This window comes from Aulonocara sp. 'chitande type north' Nkhata Bay, linkage group LG18, assembly GCF_057382095.1.
Source record: "Aulonocara sp. 'chitande type north' Nkhata Bay isolate Kocher_YH1m ecotype deep benthic linkage group LG18, A_spYH_male_GT1.1, whole genome shotgun sequence".
Classification (NCBI taxonomy): Eukaryota; Metazoa; Chordata; class Actinopteri; order Cichliformes; family Cichlidae; genus Aulonocara; species Aulonocara sp. 'chitande type north' Nkhata Bay.
The window spans coordinates 30,139,140-30,165,406 of record NC_141361.1 but is presented as its reverse complement, the minus strand read 5'-3'; the positions used below and the strand labels follow the sequence as shown (position 1 = coordinate 30,165,406).

Below are 26,267 nucleotides of genomic sequence, written 5' to 3'. Positions count from 1 at the left end.
CTTAATGGAACACAGAAATGTATTCATAAATGTCTAATCTAAGAGAGAGGGCTGTTATTATTTGAACCATTTGATGCAGAAATTAAAGGCCTAATGCATTTTTTTTACAATATAATTAGAAATAGCAGCTAAGAACCATAGATTTTTGTCATGATTTGTATTTTGAAAAGTGCAGAGGGTTTACCAGTCTTATTCTTGATTCTGTTGGCTTGGCACTAGCATGATAAATGGCTCAGACAACATTTGCGGCTTCTGCAGAGCGGTGGGCGTGAGAGGAAACATAAAGGTGACTTGGGTTCGCTGAGTATCTGAGTATAACAGATGGGACTGGGCCCTTGTTCTTATATTGTACTTGGGAAACTAAACACCCAGCAGCGGGCCAAAGGAAACTTCCTGGCTGTGAGAGACATAACTTATTAGGAGTTGGAAGAAACCTTTTATTTGTGTGTTATATACATTTTTTATTAAGAACAAAAAGTGAAAAACATTGGCTGTCATTTATTGTATATCATTTTACAATTGGATTTTTTTTTTCTCAGCAAACACACAGCAGGTTACTGTCGGACTGACCCTGTGTCTGTGAGAATATTTTTGGTATGTGTTGTATTGGTGTGTCTTTGTTAAAAAGTAACCAAGTTCCACTGACTTTTTTCAGTGGCGAGAGGATTAAAAAAAGCACAGAGAGCCAAAGCACACATTATGAGTTTAACATAAGAAGAAAGGGAAAATAAAAAAAGACCATGTTATGCTAAAGGAATGCTTAAGGCAGTTCTTTTATCTGTGGGCTGGATAGCTTTTTTTGCATAAAGACTGGAAGACAAGTGGAAGAGGAGAAGTAAAGCATTTTGAATAAAAAAAGAATATAAAACTAAAAAAAAATCAAAACCCCTCATTAAACATTTGTAATGAAGAAGCAATCAGTTGCCATTTGCCTCTTTTTATTTTCTCTGTATTCAGTCTTTATTTAGGAAATTATGTAATTAATTAGATAATTTGTCTCTTATGTGTTAATTCATAGACATAGATGATGTTGTGTAGAAGTAGCCTGGAAACAGATCAGTTTAGCATAATAAGGGGAGTTTAAAATAATAGAGGGCTAGCTAAAAACAAGAAAATCAATTAATAAAATAAAGTAAGTAAAAAAATATTTCTAGAATGTTTCACATAAATTTCTTTAAAAAAGCTACATTGTATTACTAAGCTAATTTTTTATTTTTTTATTTTTACCTTCGGGATAGATTATCTTGATCTGTTCTAAGTTCTGAAGCTAAGTGTCTTATTTAGCAACCAGACAAAGTTGTTTGTTGGCTAGAAATAGAACCACTCAAGCTCAGGAAAAGAATGTTTTATACACTTTATTCCTTTAAAAGCTTAAGAAGATAGACGTGGATTTAGCTCTAGGGTGGAGAAATAAATCCATTGCAAAAGTTTTCTCTGTAATATTAATCCTGCATCCTATCTGATCTGATTACATCTTCAACTCGTGATGGATTTTTACGTTTAATCACTCATTTCGCAACCTTTACTTTGAAAGTGTACGTGCTCAGTTTCTGGGTTGCATCACACTTTTTCAACTTTTACTGCTCGGCATTTAGGTAACAAGTGTTTGCAGACAAGTCAGGACCTTCCATGCAAACTTAAGGTGACTGCAGCAATCTGCCATTGACCAAAGCGATCATAAGGCGTTTTCTTTCTTTTTTTTGGTACAGCCTCTTTGCAACCCATTGACTGGCAACAACCTCCAGGAACCATTTATCAACCAGTTTGGAAATACACATCTTTCCCTTTGCAACTGGTGATTGTATCATGTTCAGTATGTTGAGCTATTTGCTGGAAGTCTTTGTGCAAACACAGCTATTGCCTCTTGGTGGCATTTAAAAACAACAGAGGTCTGAGGCACTTGATTTCACTTTTAAGCCCCTTAGGCTGGATCCATCTTTTATGCTGTCTATGAGCACTCCTTGGGCTCAGTGGAGAACTTGTTTACCAAATGCTTTTATGGACACAACCCTTGTACTTTATTTGGTAGGGAGTTTGAAAAACACACCTTTTGAACAAGCTAGCTGTACCCCTTTTTATGTTAGGCTTGTTGCCATCACCAGCATCTAAACTAGTTTACTCATAGTGTGACTCCACCTCATCCACCCATCTTTAATAAAGAATTCAACCCTGAGATAGAGATGTTTCATTAAGCGTGACACAAACGTCATACCTAAAGCCTGGTAAATGGGAGTGGAGGATTTAACATTCAAAGTTCTGCTGTTGCCCCGATTAACATGACTCAACAAGATTCAGCGCATGACATCAACAGCTGTCTGTTTTATAGTGATGTGATGAAATCTGTCTATGCTGCACGCCTGCATAGACGGGATTGTCTTTTTTCATAATTGAAGCATTCCTTCACAGTTTGCCATGTTCAAGCTGATTCATGCACTGCTGCAGTTGGTCTGGAGATGAATACAAACAGACAGAGCCGACAGGAACTCTGCTGGAGAACAAACAATATCTCTGTTCTCCTGCGTCCCCGCTATCAGTTCTTTGTTCCCACAATTTAAAATGAGCAAATCCAGAGAAAGTAAGATTCTCTTTCATGCATGATTCAGCTCTCCGAGTTAAAGGCAGAGATATGTGCTTTCTGATAGCAAGTACCCTTTTTCAGGGACTTATCTAAATCGAGAGTGGATCACAGAGTGTGTTCTATAGTATACAGATTGCAAAACTGACCGGACATTGTCTGTCTAAAACTTTATGGTTGTATATACTGCTTGAGCTCTTTTCAAGTGGAACTAGACTAATTGGAATGCAATCAAACCTGTAGTTAGGCTGTACAGGCTGAGTGGTAAAGAGATTTAGATCTGGTTGTTGCTTAGAGCTAAATGCTAATGTAAGCAAGCTATCAAGCACAGGCTGCTCAAAAAAAAACCTTTTCATTAATCCCTTTAGGGTAATTGTTGCTCCAGATTGTGGAAAGTGAAAATTGTATAGCTTAAGCACGAAGGATGTAATGTAATGTCCTGTAATGTTCAGCGGAGCCTTTAGTCTATCTCATCCTCTGGGTGGGATAATGATGCCCCTCTAGCAAACCAAACACTATTTAAAAGGTGGGAGACATAAATGGTAGAGAGAAGTTTTGACAGTATCCTCCACTGCACGACTGTGTAGTGATTGTCCAGCTCTACCCACAGGACTGAGACAGCTTTCTGAACGTATTTGTTTAGTCTCCTTGTATTGTGCAGCTTTAGCCTCAATGGCCAATTAAATGGAAGCAGATTCTACATACTGATAAGAAGGAATGTGAATATTATTTAGGACTTTTTTTTATCAATTCTGTTTATATGTCCAGTTCATTATTAACAGAGTTATTGATTCCTGATCTATTTTTGTGTAGAAAAAAAGCCCTGTGGAGGTTTCAACTTTTACTATCTGAATCTTAACACAGTGCAGCAACAAAGTAGACTAAAGGTTTGGATGTAAGCCTTTTATCTATTGGACAATTTGCATTTACTCATCATGACTAAAACTACAATGTTATATTACGATGAACTAGGACTGAAAAAGGAACACGGAATTGCAAAGCCTGCAGTTCCTCTGATGGCCACTTGAGGCTAGCTCTGAAAACAAACCCCACCCCATGACTGAAGTTTAAAGGTTGGCACAGAACAATGGTTTTGGCCCTGTTGGTAATTTCCTCCTTCTTAAGAACTGTACAACACATGTATTTCTGAAATAACCTTTGTATTCAGATTTTTTTAAGCTTAATGTTAGGGGTGTTAGCCAAGCCAAAACAGGCTAGCTGATGTTAGGTAGGCATCACCAGAGCTTAGTTGTGACTGAGCTATTTATGATCTGATAAATAAATTGGCCTGTTTCGAGGTTTTATAAGGGAAATTACAGTTTTATTAGTGTATTTATTAGCTTGTTAGCAGTAATTAGCAGTTGTGGACAAGCACTTATGAGTGCGATTTGATAATCCAGATTGATCGCGTCAGCTAAATGACTTTTCACCATCCGGTTTAAATATGGTCATTTCCATCTTTTGTATACAGTCTATGGATAGGACATAATTTTGACAAATCTTTTGCACTTGCTGGCTGACTGTGTCATGGCTCTGAATGGCTAAAAATCTGTAAATAGTCTCCTTTCTGCTACAGCTGCCTGTGGGTTTTTTTATTTGTTTCCTCTGCATGCATCATTTACCTGTGAAAAGTAGAACCTGCATTTCTCATCTGAAAGCACAATATTTCGACTTACATCACCTCTAACAGCACTCCCAGCCATTTACTGCATCCACAGATGCGTCACCTAGCCAGAAGAAGCACGCTGGCGTCAGAAGGATAAGTAATTGTTGTTACTTGAGACTGGCTCCAACAGCACTCTCCCATAAATACTGTTTAAAGTCTAGTATAAAAATGGTTTGGGATTTCTAGCTGAATTTTTCATTCTTAACAATTGTACAAGGTATCATCTTTCTTTCTTTTCTTTTCTTTTTTGTCAATATAGCATCAATTTGGATTTTGTTGACATTTTGTTGAAGTTAAGGGTGTGGCAGCTTTGACAAACAGGCAAGCTGAGACAGTAAGCTATAGCCGATCTCTGCCTCCTGTACATCCACTCAGTAATCTGGACCATGCTTGTTCCTTTCTGAAAATTTCATTAATGGAATTGCTAATCCAGCATAACAATGTGAACTGAAAAGTATGCACTTGTCCATAATGTCACAAATCTTCTAAATCTCCCCAGCAGCTGATTATGTTTCTTTCTATTTTCTGTATGGATTGGCTGGCATTTCTAATACCACACATCTCTAAATGCTTCTCTTTACCAACATCTCCTTGTGTGAGATCATTTTTCTTAGATACAACACATGGAAGGAGAACAGGACTGGTACTGATTGGCTCGATAGAAAGATCGAGCTGTATCAAAGGTAGAAATACACTAAAAAGTGAAGAGAGTGTGTTAGGAAAAATGTGCTTTGAATAAATGAAGAAAACGAGAGAGACAGAAGTTCAGAGGATTAATAAGGAGGAAGAGAGGGTAGCTGTGAAGAGGATGAAGAGTGGAAAGGCGGGTGGTCCAGATGTCATGGAGATGCCTCAGAGAGAGGACATTTGAACAGAATTTAACACAGTTCTGGAGCGTGAGGGGATGCCTGAGAAATGCAGAAGAAGTGAAGTGGCATTGATTTTCAAGAACAAAGGTCCAGAGCTGTAGTAACTACAGAGGGATAACGTTGATGAGTCAAACCGTGAAGCTACGCTGTTGAAGCTAGGTTAAGGGGAGAGGTGATGATCAGCGAGCAGCAGTGTTGATGAAGAAGTATAGAGAAGTTCACAAGTTACACTGTTTCATTGTGGATCTAGAGAAATGTGATAGGATGTCAACAGGAAGGAACTGTGGAACTGAGGAAGTCAGGAGGGGTAGATTGGTAAGTAAGGATGGAGACTTTGGGATGATGAAGACGAAGCTGACAGGCAGGAGGAAAACAGGAACACCGCAGAGAAGGTTCACGGAGGGTTCATGCAGAGGGTTGGTGTGACGGAAGAGGAAGCTGGGGATAGAGTGAGATGGAGACAGATGACAAAATCTTAACTTACATCACCTCTGATTCATTTAATTGTGCAACATTTACTGTAGCCACGGATATGTCATTTTTTGTAGTTTCAGATGAATGGGCTTTTGTTTTTCCGTTACACTACAGTCAAGTCCCAGCAGAAATCCAGAATGTTCTGCCCTGAGCAATAAAACCACTAACCCATGAACAAACAGTTATTAGGAAACAATGCCCCCACCCAAATGCAAAAAAGGTGGGATGCAGTAAAACTGCATTTTGACTGATTTGGTTAGAGCTCTCTCTTCACTTGTGGAATGTATCTATTAACCTTGAAATAACCATGTGTTGATGATAACTGTGATATTAAGAAAAAAAAGGTACTATGTTGATTTTGTCCTTTATTTTATTTTTATTTTATTTTATGCCTTTAGGCAAACCTTTTCAGTAGCTCTTGTAACACATTTGAGCTCAATCTGCCCAAAAAATACATTTTTGTTTTTATTTTTAAATCAACGTCATATCATTTTTGTGTAATTATGACGCCAAATTGTGATATTATGGCATTGCTACCATGAAAAAAGCACGTTTTTTGTTTGAGAATTATGAGGTTTAATTTGATAACCTTGCTGCCAGTTAAAAATCCCAAGAACATTAAAAGTGGCTTCCTATTTTATGCCCAACGAGACTGTTCTGTTTTGTGGGTTGGGATGGTGTAAGATGTCGACATTTGATTATCACAGGGTTTTTTTTAATTGACTCATATGCCTGTTGGGCACACCTCTGAACCCCCATCGAGAGGTCGTCCCGAATCAGCCTTTCAGGAAAGTAGCTATGCTGCCCTCTGCTGGTGTCAACCAATAAGGACATTGAAGAAAAGACAGCGACGTGCTAGTTACGGTAAATACAACCAGTTTTTATTTAGGCTACATAAATAAAGCCTTTTCGAGCATGGTGAACTATTTATTTATGTATTTGTTTATTTCTTTATCCATTCATTAATCTTTAAGGAAACTGTAATAATATTTGTCCGCGTGCTGTTACGTCATCATCACGCGTCAACGGCACAGTGCTTCTGTCTGACTTCTCTCACACGTGAGTAAAACGTTGCTTTACAGAAACGATATTAATATACACATTTTTCCGCAGAGTAACTTAGCAGTGTGGTTTAGTCATTCTTTAACATTTTGGGAAACCATCGTTTTTTTTTATTTTGGCAACGTTTTCGAGAGTTTGTGTTGTTGTTTGGAGTGCAGCACGTTAGCATGGACAGTCCCTGTGCCTGTTTGCATGTTTTAGTCGAACTCCTTCTAAAATAATGACAGCTTTATTTGTAGCCACTTTAACATTATGCCAATATTACCTTTTACCTGTAACAGCTTTTTAAAGTACAATCTTGATCCGTATATGTTGCTAGGAAAGTGCAAAATAGGTGCAGCTATTTATTGAAACTTGCAAATATGCACGGAAAGAGAGTATATAGAGCAAAAAAACAGTGTGTGCAATGCTAATGGGTTTGAAAGTCAGTATTTGGTATTCTTTATTCCAGCCTGGACCCTGTTAGGCAAGCTCCCTTCTCTCCTTACTTCCTTCTGATATGCTGACAACGATTTGAACCAAACATTTTTATTAATCACTCCAAAAGTCCTGTTCCTGCTGATCTTTAGTCCCATTCTTGAGTAATATGGTATTCCTCAGTCTGTTCTCCCTGTTTCCCTTCCTTAAGATTTTTTTTTTCTAGCCACTCTTTCACTGAAACCATTTCCGATGAGGCTTCAGCATAATCATCATCCATCTCTCAGGTTCTTTGCATAAGTGTTCTTTCCGATTTCTGAAAGACATGACTTTCAGATACTGTTAGCTTGCTGTAGGTAGCTTTTTAGACCTCCCAATGCTTCTTTTGTCCTTAAAATGTTCCCTAAATAGTTTTTTATTAGATTTTCTTCGGAGAATCACTTGTTTTTTCTTTGGAAATCACCTTTTCGCCGCACAGATACCATTTTATGCTGGTCAAATTGCGTTATCTTTAGCAGCTGATAACAAAATGTAACCAGTGTAAAACTGATTCTCTGCTAAGTTGTCTTTTATGTTTAGACACAGCGTTGGTTCAACCCTTAAGTTAGGTATTTTTTGTTTTGTTTTTAATGCTTGAATAACTCTGAAAATGGTGAGGTATGAGGACAAATGATTACATAAGCAGCCAGTGTCCAAAGAAAACTTTGGAAGACCTTCAAAGAGCCTGAAGCCCAAAGAGCCTTCGCTCAAGAGCTCTTTAGAAATCACAAGAACATCTGGGTCTGTGGAAGCAAAATATAAAGAAATGAGGGTTTGATCAAGTACTATATATCTATTGAAGTATAATAATCTGTCTTACTGGTAGCAAACATGCAGCAGTGTAATGAGATATGTTATGTAGTTAATTGGTTCAAATCTGCTTTAGAAACTAGCTTTATATTTCACTTGTATCCTCGTGGTTAAAGGTTCAAGATATGCTGTCAAAAGCAGAAGACAAGAAGCCACAGAAAGGGGGAGGAAAGAAGAGGAGGCATCCCGGAGAAGATGGAGGAGGAGAGAGGAAGAGGAGAGAAAGTCCAAAAGGAGAGAAGGGTCAGGGTGGCAAGAAGCGCTTGGACGCCCTCAGTGTGGGCTATTTCCGCCGTGTCGGAGAAAGGCTCAGTGAAGGCTTTGAAGATGATGAGGAGAGAGGTGAGAAAGGTCTTTTTTTCTGGGGATCTGAGTAAAGCACAGGACTGGAACTTTAAATAAGGGGTGCAGCAGAAGGTCACATTACACAGCACCATGTGCAGCCATGATTCATGAACTTTATCTTTTGAACTTGGCTGCCATACCTGCTTCTTTGTGCAAGGAGGAACAGGTTGAGCACTGCCAGAGCTACAAAATGTAATTAATTATTTTTTTGAGCTGTTTATGTATAGTAGATTGAATATTTGTGAGTTTTGAGCACAGCACATAATCTGTGCACTGTACATACATCAGTTTGGCTGCTTTTCCCTTCAAGGTTGTGTCCTTAAAGTGGCGTCAGCATTCATGCTACATTTACGCTGGCTCACTTCTCGGAAGTTTTTTTAACCACTTCTACTTAAATTTTTTTTGGAGAAGAGGTTCAGGTTACAGGGAGCCAAATCTTTGTGTAAGTACTATCTTGGCTGGCCCAAAACCTCCTGTGTTTCCAGTGTACTCTTTACTCAGGATGGCACGCACCTCGACTGTTTATGCCAAATGTCCTGTCTCAGAATGTCACAGCCGAACTCCTCTGAACTCTGCTCCTCGCCACATTAGTTTGCTTTTTATTGGTTGATCTCACCTGGTTTATATCACCAGGATGTCCAAAAGAGGATAACAGGAAGTTGAGCCCCACGTGGAGCAAGAACAACTAAAGACAGCTCAAACTCCCCCGATTCACGGTACACTGGTGCCATGAATCAGGGCCCAAAACAAGAGAGGTTTGATTATTTAAATAACAAACTAGAAGATAATTGGTGGTGGGTTCAGTAAGTTAATTAAATGTGTTTTCACACAAAGCTTGGTCCAGACTGTGAAGGTCGCTCAGAAGCTGTGTTCTTGTGGTTTCTGACTGATTAATTTCTGCATTCCCACAAACGACCATCTGTTGGAGGAATTAGCTGACCACCATCAGTGCGAACATCTTCAGCTCTGCTCTGCCACAGAGCCGATGGTGAATGCGACACATAAATCACCTCCAGCCTTTCCAGTTGCTTATGTAGCGAAGCAGATGGCAGGTTTATTTACTAGCATTAGATCTGCTGTCACGTGTATATATAATGAAGAAAAAGAGGAGAAAGAAGAGAGAAGCCTGAATTGAAAAATGGTTTCAATCTGTGATTGATCGCCCTGTCCGTTTTATTTATTTATTTTAATCTCTATTTAATACAGTACCCACCACTACTTCATACCAAAGATGCCCACTCTGTTTTATGCTAATTAATTCATTGTGTTGACAAGTGATGTGTTAGTACGCAAAGTTGGTACTTTGTGTGTTTCTGGAGCAAAATCCTCCATTAAGTAATTGCTTTAAGAAAAACTGCCTGGAGCTGGATATAACCGTCTCTTGCACTGACCTCGACTTATTCACGTCATGCACTGATCTTAAATGACTGCTCATTGCACGTCCATTGCATCATTTTACCTTAAACATAACAAACAGCTTCCTCTCCCTCCTTCCATTATATTTCTGCTTTTAACTCCAGCAGCTTTCTTCTCTGTTTATACTCACCCCGTCTTTCACAGAGATGTTTGTGGAGAATGTCCTCACAGAAGTAAAAGGTAAAGCGGCCTTGGTGGCGACAGATCGGACCGGAAGCATCACTCTGCAGCGGCTGCTCCCGCTGTCCAGCCCCCAGCAGGTCGGGGAGGTGCTGGCTGAACTGGGTGGAGAATCGGGCTCAGAGTTTAAGGCGGTTTCTTGTGACCAGTGTGGAGGCCATGTTGTGGAGAGCGCAGTCAGACAGATGTCCAGGTGGATGGGTAAGTTCACACAAGTGTAAGTTTGCTTTACAAGTGAAATATCAATTCAGCTTCAGTTTAGTTTTATTTACACAGCTGTAAATTACAAAATCATTAACTTCAAAGTGATTTATATGGTAAGGTACCTACAATAATTCAGAGAAACCCCATCAATCAGATGACCCCCTATGAGTGAGCACTACTTTACTTTACTTTACTTTAAAAACTCTTTTTTTAAAGGGAAAAACCTCCAGTCAAACCAGGCTAAGGGAGGGTCGGCCATTTCCAGTGATCGGTTGGGAGTGAGGCGAGGGGGGGAGGGAAATGAACTGTGGAAGCTGGAAGAAGGATAAGAGTGATAAGAAGGGAAAACATTCCCATTTTCTACTGTGACAGAGAACAGCTGCGGTTGAGAAAATCGCACCAACCTAACTCCTGGTAGGACTCTGTCCTTTTTAGAGTCTTCAGAGAAGGAATCCTCTCCGCCCACAGAGGAGGAGGGAGAAGAAAGCTGTGGCCTGTTGGAGGCTCAGGTGTTGTCTTTCAGTCAGGTGGTGAGGGACAACGCTGCCGAGTTCATCAGACATGTTCACGGCTCACACGTGGTCCGCACGCTTTTACACGTGCTGGGAGGCTGCCTCGGACCACCTCGCACCGAAACCCGTCCAGGTAAATGCACGCAGACACACACTCACGCTGGTATGAAAAAAATGACGATTTTTAGTGGATACTTTTTCCCATTTAATTAGTTAAACAAAACACTCAAAACAACTACCCCTGAGGGTTATAGTTGTAGGGCGTCGTATTGAAAAAAATAAAAAGTGTGTTGCACTACTCTCTCTCTCTGCTCGTTCATGTCATATATTACACTTGATTTGGTTTCTTGAATATATTTTTTTAAGGTCAACTTTGATCTTGGGTGCAAACAGTGAAGGTCTGGATCAAATCCTTAGCCAACCTAAGTGCTCACGCCCCCTCATTGCTGTCTATTTCCATAAAAAATTGTGGGTAATATAAAATCTTTGCTGCTTTTCACACTTGGTGTGACCTTGACCTTGAGCTGATTTTCACAAAATTGAATCAGCTCGAGCTGTTATTGGTACCAACCATCACACAAACTTCAATACAAGAGCAGTAAATTTAGGTCAAAGTAATGAGTGATGTCACAAACTAACCACCTCCTATCATCAGTTTAAATTTGCTCTTTACATAAATACATTTATATGCATATGGAACTGTACCTACTGCAGCCCACCCGCAGTACATTAACGGCCTACCGTGGGGCTCCAGCCCTCACTTTGGGAATCCCTGTACTAAAATATGCAGCAACAGAGAACAGTGTGTGGTTGTTAGACCTCCAACAATGAGAAGCAACTTTATGCTGTTTTCTGAGCAGTTTTTGAGTTCCACAGCAGGATGCTCCTGTCTTTTTTTCAGGCCATGTTAAGTGGGAAAACAAACAAGCCGAAAAATATAAATGACTAAACTAACCGAGCACTCAAAGCACTTTTTATTATTCACCCTGTTAAACGCACATTTGTACAAGCGCTTTTTTCTGTGCCTAAACACCTTTTCTTAACATTCACACACACTCACCCTCCAGCGGATATGCATGCAGACTGGAGGAGCCAGAGATCAAACCGGATCAGATATTCTGGATAATCCTCTGGTCTGACTTCTAGATCATAATGATCATAATTTAGAAACAGGACTTCGTGTTTAAGATGTTCACATATGTCCTGCCAAAGGCCTGTTTTCCCATAGATTCTATAGAAACAGTCTTTTTGTAACCCAGGTACCCCTGTTAGCCAATAAAAGAATGGAGATTGAAAGCACTTAGCTGTTGGTAGGATTGTGTTTTCAGGCCTGGAAGCTACATCCATTATTTCACCCATAGATGAGTAGAATAAGCCGGCATCCATGTTTTTTTGGGGTTTTTTTGTGATCTTTACGTTTTGTCCAATTAGCAGCACATAAAGTATGCGGAGTTAACCTCTAGATGTTCCACTTTGCAAGATACCCATGCAGGCACAGGCTGTTATCACTGTAATCTGCTGACACCAAAGAACACGTGAAATACGATTATTCTCTGCCAGGTTCTGTAGCGATCCAGCTTGCTTTATTTGTTAGCTTTAGAGATAATGAGATCCCCAGGAAGCACAAGTCAAAAAGAATCTAAATACACATGCATAATGCGTGTATGCTAAGAGCTGACTGAGTTATGACTCAGAGAAAAAGTGCAAATTATGATACAAATTGCAGCAATTGGCTGAGAAGGCATGTAGAGTAGCTTAATTGGCAACACTGGCACTAGCTGACATTTGCTATACAGAGAAAGAGCTTTCGGTTCACCCTACGAAAAAAAAGCAATTTCTCCCATTTGGCCCGATGTCTCACTTCAGTTTCTTTTTCTGCAAGATGTAACAGAAGAAAAATACAGCTCTTGATCTGCTGGCTTTGTCAGTGCGCTTTTCTTTTGAGACTATGTCAGGCCCTTTATGCCAAGAGGTATATTCTTCTTCTTCTTCTTCTTCTTCGTGTTTTCTCTGTTCATATTCTTGTTTTTAACCAGGAGGAAAAGAGCGAAGCATCCCTCCTCAGCTGACAGACTTTGAGATTCCCACTTCCTTCTGGTACGAGCTTAAAGATCTTACAGAGACCTTGATGGAAAACATTAATTGTAAGTCATCTTTCATAAAATAATTGGTGGTTTTATTATTATGTTGGAATTTAACTGTTGTTGTATGATAGATGTTTTAAGTAGGTCATTAAAAAAAGAAAGCAGCAGTGTTGCCTCCCTCTTCCTGTGCTCTCCTGACTCTTGTAACATTTTTCTGGGAATCTGAAAACCATAGAAGCTGTTTTTGAATGCAGGCGAGGATTCGGAGTAAAGTCAAAGGGGAATTGCCTAAAGGCAGTCTTGAACAGAACGCTGACCAGCATGTGTTTAGAATTTATGTGCTCAATTCAAATTCTTGCAGTCGTAATATCAAAACAAAATGAAATGGGCAGTAAATAAAGTGAGGGCAAATGCACATGCTGCAGAGAAGCCTAAGTGGCTTTTAGTAGAGCTCTGTGTCAGAAAGAAATGCTGTTTAGTCCACAGTTTTTCCATTAGTTAACGTGCACACACACACACACACACACACACAGTCTCTGATTGAAACTATAGGCTTTAAACTGTAAGCCCTTAATCTGACAGAGCAATGGTGGAATCTGGCACAGCAGACGCAGTTTAGCAGGCCTTGTAACATAAATTGTATTAAAATGAGATATTAAATGCAGTGTGGCTCCAATGCACGTTCAGTTTTCTGCATTTGGTGAATTTAAATTTTTTTTTTATGTCAGTGTGAGTTGAGTGATCAGAATTTTTTATTTGTCTATAATTTGAGGGAATAGAGTTGCAGTCGAAAGTTTGAACACATATTCACAATTTTCTGTCATTTATTTCACAATTTTCTGTCATTTGGAAAAAAACCCAAAGGTGGATAATTAAACATAACATGTATGGAATTGTGTAGTAAACATTATGTGTAACTTCCTTTAGACTTCAGCATTTCCCTTTAAATGTATTTCCTATGTTCCAGCTATCATACCAGGCTAACAAATATAGCTGGTGTCAACAAATACAACATCTATAATGGCTAAACAATAAAAACATAAACTATAGCTCAGTGCAAAATGACATTTATGTATCTCCCGAAAATCTGGGAAGGGTTATAAGGCCATTTCCAAGCAATTTAGAGTCCATCGCTCTGCAGGGAGAAGGATTATTCACAAGTGGAAAACATTCAAGGCATTCTTCCCAGGAGAGGATTCCCAGCAAATTCACCCCAAGTTTAGACTGCAATGCTCAAAGGAACTGCGAAAAAACAAAACGGACAACAAAACCCAGGAGCTACATTTCAGACACGACAGGCCACAGTTAAGATGTTAAATATTAACATTCATGAGTGCACAGGTAGAAAAAGACTGAACAAGTACGGCTTGTTTGGAAGGATTGCCAAGACACAAAGCCTGTTAAAAGAACAGGAGGTGCCCACCAGGAGTGTTTTTTTTTTTCTTTCTTTCTTTTGCAGCCTGCAGCTTTTTTTAAATCTGCAGTTCTTCGAATGACCACTTGAGGCTGTACCCAGCTGTGGATTCAATCCATCCTTTCTTTTCCAGGATAATTGCTTAATAGCTGCGATTAAATAAACCCTCCTACATTAATTAAATTAGTCTGGTACAAAAAGCAATTTTATTTTCTAATTCTTCTCCTTCATAACTGTATGGAATTAGGTTTATTCTTATTCATTCATTTACCCATTGGGATATTTTAAAGAGAAATTATGAAAAAACTTCAGATGAGTGCTTGCTTCCAATTTCTTTTGACTGGTACTATTTCTTTAAAAATGTGGCCTCGATCACATTTTGCAGTTGTAGTGAAAGAAGAGTGTTTCAGTCTTATGATGGTCTCTCCTCTGGGTGGACCTACTTGTGGAAATGCTGCAAACATGCAACAGTGAATATTGTGTATTTTGTTAAGGCCGTTAGTACATAACACCTGCTTGTGTATGCAGTTTTACTCTTGTACTGCTGGTGGCAGTCACGCACTTGCAAAGACAGGGAAGACTACTACTACACAGTATTAAAGTATTCACACACAGTGTGTTTCAGTGTGGAAGCATCTTTTGTTTTGTTCATGATAGGGCACCTTTGTACTGGCAGGAAGTCTCAACGGTGCTTCTTCTCTTTGTAGTAAGTGTGACTGACGCTGTTGCCAGCGCAGTGTTCCAGACCATGCTGACTGTGTGTCACAGAAAACGGCCCAAACTCTGCAAACAGCTCCTCCGGCGCATCATGGAATACCTGACGAGTCGCAGCGCTGCTCCTGGAGTTAGGTAAGAGGCCAAAGTTTGCGTTTGTGAACCACTGAGTGTTTTTTCTTTCTTTATTTTAAGAATGTTGTGTTGTGTGACTTTTATTTCCCCGTAGTCCGCTTCTAGTCTTTCTGAAGGACCAGGCCTCCAGTCGCCTCATAGAGACCATCATACAGCTGTCCCACAAGCCACTTCTCCGCGGGCTCTACAAGAACCATCTCAAGGGCCAGCTGGTTGACCTCGCCCTCCATCCCATCGCCAACTTTCCCATCCAGAGGCTAACAGCAGCATCTGCCAAATACAAACTGGTAGGTCACACCTTGTGATTGAGAACGTGGGAGGGGTGATTTGCTGGAAATTTTCTCACCGGCTTCCTGGTGTCGTTCCTTTTTCCACAGTTCCTGAGAATATTTGATGAGCTGTTCCAGGGAGTGGAGGCAATCTTGGCCGCAGGTCACATGGGTGTGATAGTTCAGCTGGCAGAGAGCTGCGCAGAAAGTGAAGAGAGGCAGGACGAGATGATGCAATGCCTCCTCAATGTAAGCTTAAAAGAGGGTTTGTTGTTGAAGTGCAGGCCCACGTGGGCCCTGAGTGATTAGAACAACCTTTTTTTCATTTATCCCTGTGTTATGATTGGTGTTGATGGAGCATAACAACTACTTCATGTTTGATTTGTGGATAATGAAGCCCTGTCGATGTGTTGCCTCCCAGGCTTTCCACTGCGCTGAGCCTGGCTCTAGACACGTCGCCTGCCTCCCTCTCTTCATGTCTCTGCTCACCTATGAGGTGTACTATCACTCTGACACCGCAGAGGGCAACATAAGCACGGAGGTAAACTGCTGGGAGGAAAAACATTTGTTTGATTGTAATTGTAGTGTTGGCGTTTCAGCTGGACTAACAGTGCAGCGCTTCACCAAAATACATGTTTCATCAGTTGTCAGGGTTTTTTCTAGATCCCACTGACCTCCATATGTTACCACGGATCCCGGCTGGTCCAGGCACTGGCTAAATTCAAGGAGCGCTCACTCCTCCTCAGCAGCCTGCGCACTCTGAGCCCTTCGGACCTGCTCAGTATGGCTACTGACCCCGCAGGCAGCCACGTCCTCCAGGCCCTAATCACCACATCCAGTGACAAGGGCAGGGGGAAGATCCTAAAGAGACTTGAGGTACGTGATACTTAATTCAGAAAGCAAAATTACTTCAAGTATTACATGTGTAAGTTTTAATGATCATTCTCTTTCCGTATCACGCTCTTTGTTGTTTCAGGGTCAGTACGTCCAGATGGCCTGCTCCAGGTTGGGCAGCCGGGTACTCGAAGCCGTGTGGAACAGCTCTTCAGTCGGTCAGAGGCAAAGTATCGCACAGGAACTAGGTAATAATGACAAACATTCTCTCTCAGAATCCCACTTTTCCTGTGACTCACTTCCCTATTCATGACTTCTGTTCCTGTCTCTCCTCCCCTTCTCAGTTCCAAGTGAAAGCCAGCTGAGGGCAGATCAGTTTGCTCGTCACGTGTGGGCCAAATTTGCTCTCTCCCACTTTGCACACAGAAGAGCCCACTGGCAGGAAATTCAGACGGGCGAGTCCAAGAAGCGGAAGCTTTTCAGTGACATTCTTGAATGACAAGTGCATATTTGTGAAGAATTGTTTTGTTGTGATTTTCTTTTTGATGTAAATAAAAAAAAATCTGAAAATATCTGTGTGTGTGCTGAATTAAAGTTTAGTTTTACCCAATGTATGCTATGGATTGTATGAATCAGCCTGACCTGTAGGGGGCACTGTAGGAACATGTATCATTTTAGACTTCATCCCATGGATGAGGTCTTCAGTTAACTAGAGCAACATTAGTTTAAATGTGTGAGCACGCAAGGCCCTTTTTAACATATTTTTAGTGTGTTGCTGAATAGTTACTGAATCCCCCTTATTTACACATTAACTAGGCACACACATAATAAACATGTAAAAGGGGTTTTGTTAGATTGGGGATGTAACAAAGAAAAGGAGTCAGATTCAAAGCATTTGTTAAAAAGCACCACCACCCACCAGTGAGTCTGACAATGAAATACATCTTAATCTTGAGCTCATCTAAATGTCATCTTTCCTCAGGATTCTTTCATGGAAATGCAAACAAATTCAGGCAGTTAGAAAATTGCTCAGTGCCTCAGCAGCGGGCAGGTTTTGTTGTTGGAGACACTTTTATTGATCATAAATTGATTTGAAGGAGGAAAGTCTTTATTTGGGAAGAGCTTCTCTTCTGAGAAGAATCACAGGGCTGGGAAGAGCAACCAGAAGAGAACCAGAGACTAAAGTACTCAAAATGCTGTCTATACAGTAGTGGGTGTGTTAAAAGCTGTTAATCCTTGTGGAATACCCCCACCCATCTTTCACTTGTCCTTTTAATCCATTTTATGAAACAAAGACTCAAAATACAGATGATAAAAATGGGCTAATTATTAAGGTGTTTCCAAAAGTAACCCAGTAAAGGAACTTGACTAAGATTTATGGCAGACTGATTTGGTATATCCAGATATTTTGATAGATCCTGTATACGTCCATTTAGCAATCTAGGGTTGCACACGTATATATATTTTGAGATGTGTATATTTGACTTCACAAATACATAAGTCACTTGAACCAAAGAGAGTGATATTACCAGCAGTGAAGAATCAGAATCAGAATTAGAATCAGAATGGGGTTTATTGCCAAATGTTGAGCAGGTTTACAACATTAGGAAATTGCTGCGGTGCTTCAGTGCAAACATGGTGTCATAAATAACACTTAAATAGACATGGAAAAAATTAAAGTAGGGATAAGAATTAAAAGTGCTACGTGGAAAGATATGTGCATGAGATATACATGAGATATATACATGAGAGTAAGAATTAAGAGTGCTACGTTGAAAGATATATACATGAGTGCAGGTGGTGATCAGTGCCAAACATGGAATGATACAGTGAACACAGCGTAGGGTCATGTGTTAGTGGCGGGGACAGTCATATGGTTATTGTTCATGTGTCCAACAGCAGAGGGGAAGAAACTGTTCTTATGACGAGAGGTTCTGGTGCGGATGGACCGGAGCCTCCTGCCTGAGGGGAGCAGGTCAAATAGACTGTGTCCAGGGTGAGAAGGGTCAGCTGAGATCCGAGCTGCACGCCGCAGTGTCCTGGAGGTGTACAGGTCCTGCAAAGATGGGAGTCTGCAGCCAATCACCTTCTCAGCAGAGCGCACAACACGCTGCAGTCTCTGTTTGTCCCTGATAGTGATATAGACCTGGTTATATCATTAATGTGTATATTCTTTGTGCTCTTGTTAGCTTCTATGTTACTTTTTCCAACAGGCTAACATGTGTCGTATAACATCAAGCGAACTGTATTTTCAGATACTGTAGCAAAATGCTTTTTCAAAAATAAAACTATAAGAAAACTATTTTGCTTACTTAGCAAAAAAATACACAAAAATAACTAGCTAAGGTAATAGAGAAAACACTAGGAACCACAAATGCTAATAGTAGTGCTGCATTCATAGAGAGTATAAAACCATAAAACCACTGAGGGAATCAACCCCGGTGGTGTCTGGGTGCATTATGTTTTTCAACATACTTTCTGTGTTTTTCACACATTTTTCCCGTGACCTTGGCAACATGCCTGGATGCAACGGGTGAGTTTTTAATAAACAGTGTGTTTTGTGAGACTGACATGCTTGATTCAGCTGAACAATGTCTCGTCGTCTCTTTGTTGAAATGCGCTCTGTGGGATCCAACTCGAGTCCCAGGAGTTGAAAGGTGGAGGCAGAACACACTTCTCCGAACGGGCTCCGGAACTGAGCCCTGGAGTGAACTTGGAGCCCGGGCTGGTCCGGCTCCAATCTCCCCGTGGGGGATGTTAGGCAGTCCACTTCTTCTTGCGGTCTGACTGCTTGGCTGGTGATGGGGCACCCTGAGCGGCAGCAGGCGGGACATGTTTCCTGGGCCAGTGGGTCTTAGGGTTCTGCAATCCTAGGGGACCCTGGACCGCGAACTGCGGGGCTGGGCGGCCAGGGATTTTAAACGTCGGCATGCCGGCTGGAGACCTGAGCGAACGTGCGGCGACCTGGTGGAGGCGGGGGCGCAGCCTGGGTCTTCCTAGGGAGACACAGCTGCAGGGCCTCTCCCTCTTTCTTTTCTCTCGCAACATCTTTGCATGGTGGCAACGGCGGTCCCGAAAAGGCCAGCGGGGTCGATGCTTTCGTCCAGAATGTCACGTTTTTCTCTGTCCGAAAGCCCCGACAAGTTCAGCCATCTTGCCCTCTCCTGTAGGACGATGATGCTGAGGGCTCTGCCCGCCGCTTGTACTGCTGCTCTAGTGAGGTGGAGACACTGGTCCGTAAGTACGCCCAGCTCTTCCCACAGCTCGCTAGCATCCGGGTTTGCAGCAGCCTGGTCCTGGAGCTTCGCCGAGTAGGCTAGCAGGAGCGATGAGGCGTTCAATGCCCTCGCGGTGGTGGCAACCGATTTATACGCCTTGTCAGCCAGGGAGGACTGCAAGCGTTCGGCCTTGGAGGGCAGGGACAGACCAGATGACATGGAAAGTTTCTGGTTTGGGTGGAGATGAGAAGCCACCAGATTCTCCACTGTGGGAATTTGGTAGATGCCCTTCTCCTTCATTCCAGCGCAGTCAAACACCGCCGCTCCCTGCACGGGGTTGGGTGACAAAAATGGCTTTGCCCAGCAGCGTGTGACCTCGTCCACGAATTCGGGGAAAAGCGGCAGTACCTGCTTAGTAGTGCGCTTTGCTTTGGGGAGCATTTTACCCCTCGTACCGTGAGGTCGAGGTCTCCATTGTCACCGCGGGCCATGGGATTGTCAGCTTTTCAGCTGCCCGTTTTGCAACGTCAAATAGCTCCATGCCGCGGGACTGTGTGCCGGGGTTATCACAATCGGCTCCTTGTGTCACAGAATGCCGACCAGAGGGGGCAAAGAAAACGTCGTCATCCTCGTCCGAGACGAGATGTTCCGACGCTCCCTCAGAGGATTCGCTGAGTAGCTCGTCATTAGCCTCGAGGGAATCAGACAATATAGCTTCGCAGCTGACCTCGGCATCATCCACCAGCGGGAGGACGATATCCATCTCGTCGACCCAGCTGGTGCCTGGTATGGCGGACTCAGTGTGCTCCATTGGTGGGCCGATTGGAGAAGACATTGGGTCCTTCTTCGACAGGCTAGCCTGGCGGGCTAGCCTTCGGCGAATGCTTTTAGGGTGAAGCGAGCGCAGTGTTCGCATATACCCGGTGTCGAAATAGCCGGGCGTGTTGCAGCCCGAGGCACATCACACACGCGTCATGTGTATCTGAACCTGAGATTTTGCAACCACAGGGGCAAATTCTGGGCAGCGGTTTGCAGTCTGCCATATTAAGGAAGCTTGGTGTAGCTAGCTTGGAATGGCTGGACGGCTAACGCTGATTTTTTTTTTCTTCTCTCGGTCGGGTAGCTATGGTGAGTTAGTATGACCTAGCTAGTGTGGTGGCTAGCGCTTGTGCTACTTGGCTTGGTGACCGTGTGTAGCAAAGACAGTTAGCTTGGTCAGCTAACTGTTGTGCTAGGTGCGTGGTGGCAGCTGACACACTCTCCGACCTGGCTCTGTGGTGAAGAGCAGGTGACTCAAAACGCAAGCCGTGCTAGCGCCCAGTGACCAAGGTGTTAGCTTGCTCGTGTGGACAGTTAAGCTAGCACTCGCGTTCACAGTCAGGAGAGATGAGGTTTCTAAGAAGCGAGAAGAGGAAATTGAATGATGGGTGACGCTGCGTCACACCCTTTTATAGGGATGAGGGTGGCCCCTCCCTGATGCAAGCATCACGACTGCCAGCCAATACTGGCTGGAGTAATGATATAGAGGCTTCTGAGGACAACGCTGAGAGAGCTTTCCCCATAGTGAGACACCGAAACGAATGTTTGAAAGAGAACAGGTTTCTGTAAACAGTTTCCTTTTGATTTTACCCTGTCACTCATTTTGGGTCATATGAAATAAAAAGTTGATTTTATTTAATCAACGTTGGCCATACTGTGGTATGAAACCGCATGCTCATTGGCTAATGACCTGTCAATCCCAAGCCGTTAGCCAATGAACACGTGGTTTCACAGTCAGAGCAGCCCTTTTCATCACATCCATTTCTTTTGCAACCAAAATGGAGATGGTGGAAACCCTCACGTTCACATCGGGACTCCAGAAATCAAAATCAAATCAAATCAAATCAAATCACTTTTATTGTCACATCACATGTGCAGGTACATTGGTACAGTACATGTGAGTGAAATTCTTGTGTGCGAGCTTCACAAGCAACAGAGTTGTGCAAAATACAATAATGTAAACAAGCAAAATACAAGAATGGCTACATCTGAAACTAATAAATATATGTACAATATATAATAGTATATGCATTTCTGGATGTGTATACTAAATATTTTCCTACGTGTGTGTGTGTGTGTGTACCCATATTTTACAAATTAAATAGAGTAAACAATAAATAAAATATATAAAAATATACAGAGTTGAGACATGTGCAAAACAGTGGCATTACTGTACAGCATAGGTGTCAAACTCTGGCCCGCGGGCCAAATTTGGCCCGCAGCCTAATTACATTTGGCCCGCGAAGCCATACCAAATTACTATTAGAGCTGGCCTACTGGTATTATACAGCTAATATATATATTGTTTAGTATTAAGCTTTGCTTGTTCCATATTCAGTTTTCCAGCAAAACTTATTTGAGTCCATAAGAAAAGATTCATTCTTATATCTGGAGGAAGATTTTTTTTTCAATAAATATTAATGTTAGCCCGGGACTTTGTTCCAGTTTTGAATTTTGGCCCACTGTGCATTTGAGTTTGACACCCCTGCTGTACAGTATGGAGTGCATAATGTTGAAGTTCCAGTAGTGAAGGTGAGGTGTCTATGACGTGTTCAGCAGTCTGATGGCCTGGTGGAAGAAGCTGTCTCTCAGTCTGCTGGTACGGGACCGGATGCTGCAGAACCTCCTTCCTGATGGAAGCAGTCTGAACAGTTTATGGCTGGGGTGACTGGAGTCCTTGATGATCCTCCCCGCTTTCCTCAGGCACCGCTTCCTGTAGATGTCTTGGAGGGAGGGAAGCTCACCTCCAATTATCCGTTCAGAGCACCGCACTACTCGCTGGAGAGCTTTGCAGTTGTAGGCGGTGCTGTTGCCATACCAGGTGGTGATGCATCCAGTGAGGATGCTCTCAATGGCACAGTGATAGAAGGTCCTGAGGATGCGGGGGCTCATGCCGAATCTTTTCAGTCTCCTGAGAAAGAAGAGGCGCTGCTGCGCCTTCTTCACTGTTTTGTTTGTGTGTACTGACCACGTAAGATCCTCAGCCAGATGTACACCAAGGAACTGGAAGCTGCTCACTCTCCAGAGCAGCGCCGTTGATGGTGATGGGGGTGTGTACTTCTCTGCACCTCCGGAAGTCCACTATCAACTCCTTTGTCTTTGCGACGTTGAGGGTGAGATGGTTGTCTTGACACCAGTGGGTCAGGGCGCTGACCTCCTCCCTGTAAGCCGTCTCATCACCATTGGTGATAAGACCCATCACTGTAGTGCCGTCCGCAAACTTCACAATGATGTTGGAGTTGTTAGTGGCTGTGCAGTCGTAGGTGTAGAGTGAGTATAGGAGAGGGCTCAGTACACACCCCTGTGGAGCACCAGTGTTCAGTGTGATGGGGGATGAGGTGATGCTGCCCAGTCTGACCACTTGGCGTCTGTCAGACAGGAAGCTAAGGATCCAGCTGCAGAGGGAGCTGCTCAGTCCTAGATCCTGCAGTTTCCTGTCCAGCTTCGAGGGAACGATGGTATTGAATGCTGAGCTGTAATCTACAAACAGCATTCTCACATACGTGTCTCTCTTCTCCAGGTGTGACAGGGCAGTATGTAGTGTCAGGGCTATGGCATCATCAGTGGACCTGTTGTGGCGGTATGCGAACTGTAGAGGGTCCAGTGAGTCGGGTAGTGCAGAGCGGATGAAGTCCCTGACCAGCTTCTCGAAGCATTTGCTCACGATGGGGGTCAGGGCTACAGGTCGCCAGTCGTTCAATGAGGAGATGGTGGAGGATTTGGGTACAGGGACGATGGTGGCCATTTTGAAGCAGGCTGGGACTACAGACAGAGAGAGGGAAAGGTTGAAGATGTGTGTGAACACTCCAGCCAGCTGAGCCGCGCATGACTTGAGGACGCGGCCGGGAATCCCGTCCGGACCAGTAGCTTTGCGTGCGTTCACCTTCCTGAAGCACTTCCGCACATCCTCCTCAGACACAGTGTGCGCACTGACGTCATCCGCGGTGCGCACACTGTCCGGTCTCATGGTGTTCGCTGTGTCGAATCTAGCGTAGAATGCGTTTAGATCCTCACACAGAGAGGCCGTGGTCTGCGGTGTGCTGGGTTTCCCTCTAAAGTCTGCGATCGTGTTTAGTCCCTGCCACATACTCCGAGGGTTGTCAAACTGTTGCTCCACCCTGTCCCTGTACTCACGTGGGAGGAGATCACAGTAGCTATATCAGTCTTTTATGTCCACATGAATCCAAGTTCTATAGAGTTTGCTGTTATTTGTAGAGAAATAGTCCTGTGGATTTCAGTTAGCTAAAATTAAACCTAATCTTAGCACAATAATGCTAAGCTAAGCTAAGTTCCAAATAGTGATGGGTCGGTCGCGAACGAAATGGCTCTTAGAGCCGGATCTTTGACGTGAACGACGCGAGCCGGCTCCTTATCGCAAGCCATGGGGTTTTTTTTCTTTCTCTCACCCTCTCTCGCACTTTTTTCTGCTTTACTCAGCATGCGAGGAAGAGGGGGGAGGGGCAGTAGTTGCACTCAGTAGCACAGGAACAGAGCAGGAGGGAGAGACAGAGAAAGAGCCAGGGACAACAACCTCACATTAGAAAGGTATAGTAATCATCCACAACTATTTTCAGTTGCAGATGATAAAGGATTCAGAAAGTTTATTCATGCGGGTCCATATGACAGAGAATATGCATGTTCTTTTTGTTTTCATATTATAATTTATATTTAACTGTGTTTTGGTTTGCAGTGTTTTGTGTTGTTTCACTTTAAATTTGTAAAAGGAAAAAGCTGAAAATTTAAATAGTTAAAAGTTGAAATGTGAATAGTTGATTTTTGTATTATATGATTTATTTATTACATTTTATGTGGAGTGAATAAATAAAAGTATATTTACGGTGGCCCCTACAGACAAAGCACATACAAAATTCAAATCACGTACAAACTCTGAAACGCGTACAAACTCCAAAACACGTTAAAACATGTAAAAACTCCAAAACACATACAAACTCCAAAACACGTACAAACTCCAAACCGCGTAAATACTCAGAAGCACATAAAAGCTCAAAACACGTACAAAAGACAACAGAAGTGCTCCAGGATGCTAGGGGCAGTGTTGAGCTTTTGTTACCAAGTGGCTACACAAGCCAGCAAGTACCAACGACCGGATTTGGTGTGTGGTAATAACAGGTAAATGAACTTTTTTTTTTTTTTTTTTAAATATTTGACTATATATGAATGCTTGTGTATAAATACATAAACAATACACATATACTTTCATGCTTTCAATTGTGTAATTTAAGTGATCTAGGTAGCTCTGTTTTGGAAGTTCAGTTCATGCTAGAAATGTGTTTTGGAGTTTGTACGTTTTTTGTCTCTAGGGGCCACCGCATATATTTATATATAAACATATATAAATAAAACCACTTTTTTTGTACATTAGTAATTCCTTTTGTGCATAATTTTATATTATTGTTAATAATAAGTTAATTAAAGCAACAAAACAACCTGAAGAGCCGGTTCGGAGCCGAAAGAGCCGGAAATCCCATCAAAGTTCCAAATGCCCATGAAAGTAAAGACAACATTGAGAACAGATCTACTCAGCTCCTTTAACCTCCTAAGACCCGAACTCTTCCACTGCATGCATTTTTATTTCTCTTTGATATTTGGGCATATTGGGACCCGATAAATATAAAAACAAAGGATTACCAGATTTTTTGAGAGCCACATATGAGGATATTCATTTAAAATTTCGATAGAACAGTAGCAGTATAATGTCCTCGAAAGTGGATATCAGGCCCTTGTAGAGCAAAATTGAGTATTCTGGTCTAAACAACCCAAAATGTGATGTCCACATATGTGGACGCCAGGTCCTAGCAGGTTAAAGTGATTGATTTATAGCAGTGATTAATAAATAAATAAACTTTCTCTAGTTCTACAGAGTGAATCTTTTTTAGGGTTGCCATATTTTGCAACACACGGCTTTGCTTACACGTTTTGACCTGCTATTAATCCACATTACTGAAAATGTGGGGAGCACTGTGTGGGGAATTCAGCGCATAATGAGTTTGTTATTACAATCCCCTGGCCTTATTGTTCACCGCAGCTTTGACCAAAACAATTTTTATTACATCAGCGGGAGATAGTCAGGCTATCGTCTGGCTCATCCTCACTCCTTTTGTTGCGTTTTGGTTATCATAGCTCTGCGAATGTATAATCGGCTCTATGCACTCATGAGACAAAGCAGAAAAACAATGACCTTTGAGCTACAATGAGCCGTTGCTCCTTGAAAATAAATCACATGAATTCCCCAGAGCTTCCCTCCAATGCCACTTAGTGCCCTGCCATACCAGTGTTGCGGGCATCTCTGCAGCCTCCACATGTCCCGGTCCCAGTTACCATCATTACCCCCTTGCTTACATGCCCATACCAACATATCAGGGAAATATGCTCCTTATTAGTTATGCATAGCACTTACTGAAAATAGTCTATCTATGGTGCAAAATGAGGAGTAAGTTTGACAGCCTTTCTCTGGCACACAGTAGGTGGTGTTTCGTCTTTTAAGCTCCCTGTCTTCCCTGCTCCCGAGAAGTATTCTTTTTCCCGAAAATCACAGTAAATGCCCACAGAATGAGTCAGCGACAGAAATACAGAGAGAGGGAGGATATCTGTCACGATTTAAGAGACTGATATACTGTCAGTGAAACAAATTCTATCATCTTTTCTTTTTCGTTGAGAGATTCTGTATGGCTGTCAAATATCTGACAGCTATCTGACCTGTTTAAAATGCCATAAAATCCGTTCTGCGTCTTCTCTTCTGAGAGACACGTTGCACAGTTATTTTGAAGGGCCATCCAGCGTGTGCGCGTGCTTATCACCATCTATTTGCTTATTCAAAAAAAAAAAAAGAAACAGAAAAGTAAAAGCGAACATGCACAAAAAAATCTCCCCTGTTTCTGAAAATCAACATAAATATAGGACATTTGAGATGCCAAAGGACTCTAGGACTCATCGTCTCCCTGACAACGGTCTCCAAGCAACCATTACTCCT

General features: G+C 42.2%; 1 protein-coding gene and 1 pseudogene across 2 annotated transcripts; one reads left to right on the top strand and one right to left on the bottom strand.

Moving 5' to 3' along the window:
* Positions 1-5,967: 5,967 nt before the first annotated feature.
* nop9 (NOP9 nucleolar protein) lies at positions 5,968-16,575 on the top strand. 2 transcript variants are annotated; one of them, XM_086272441.1, is made up of 13 exons: positions 5,968-6,448; positions 6,559-6,643; positions 8,029-8,254; positions 9,781-10,054; positions 10,493-10,702; positions 12,606-12,713; positions 14,775-14,916; positions 15,011-15,203; positions 15,294-15,434; positions 15,607-15,726; positions 15,849-16,061; positions 16,162-16,267; positions 16,364-16,575. In XM_086272441.1, the coding sequence occupies exons 1-13, from the start codon at positions 6,313-6,315 to the stop codon at positions 16,516-16,518; spliced, it is 2,109 nt and encodes a 702-aa protein (XP_086128567.1). In that variant the 5' UTR covers positions 5,968-6,312; the 3' UTR covers positions 16,519-16,575. The 2 variants fall into 2 exon arrangements, with proteins under 2 accessions (XP_086128567.1, XP_086128566.1); XM_086272440.1 differs by lacking the exon at positions 5,968-6,448 and having other exon boundaries at positions 9,818-10,054; positions 16,364-16,572.
* A 1,017-nt stretch (positions 16,576-17,592) lies between these two features.
* On the bottom strand, positions 17,593-19,687 carry LOC147308971 (uncharacterized; annotated as a pseudogene).
* Between the last annotated feature and the right edge of the window lie 6,580 nt (positions 19,688-26,267).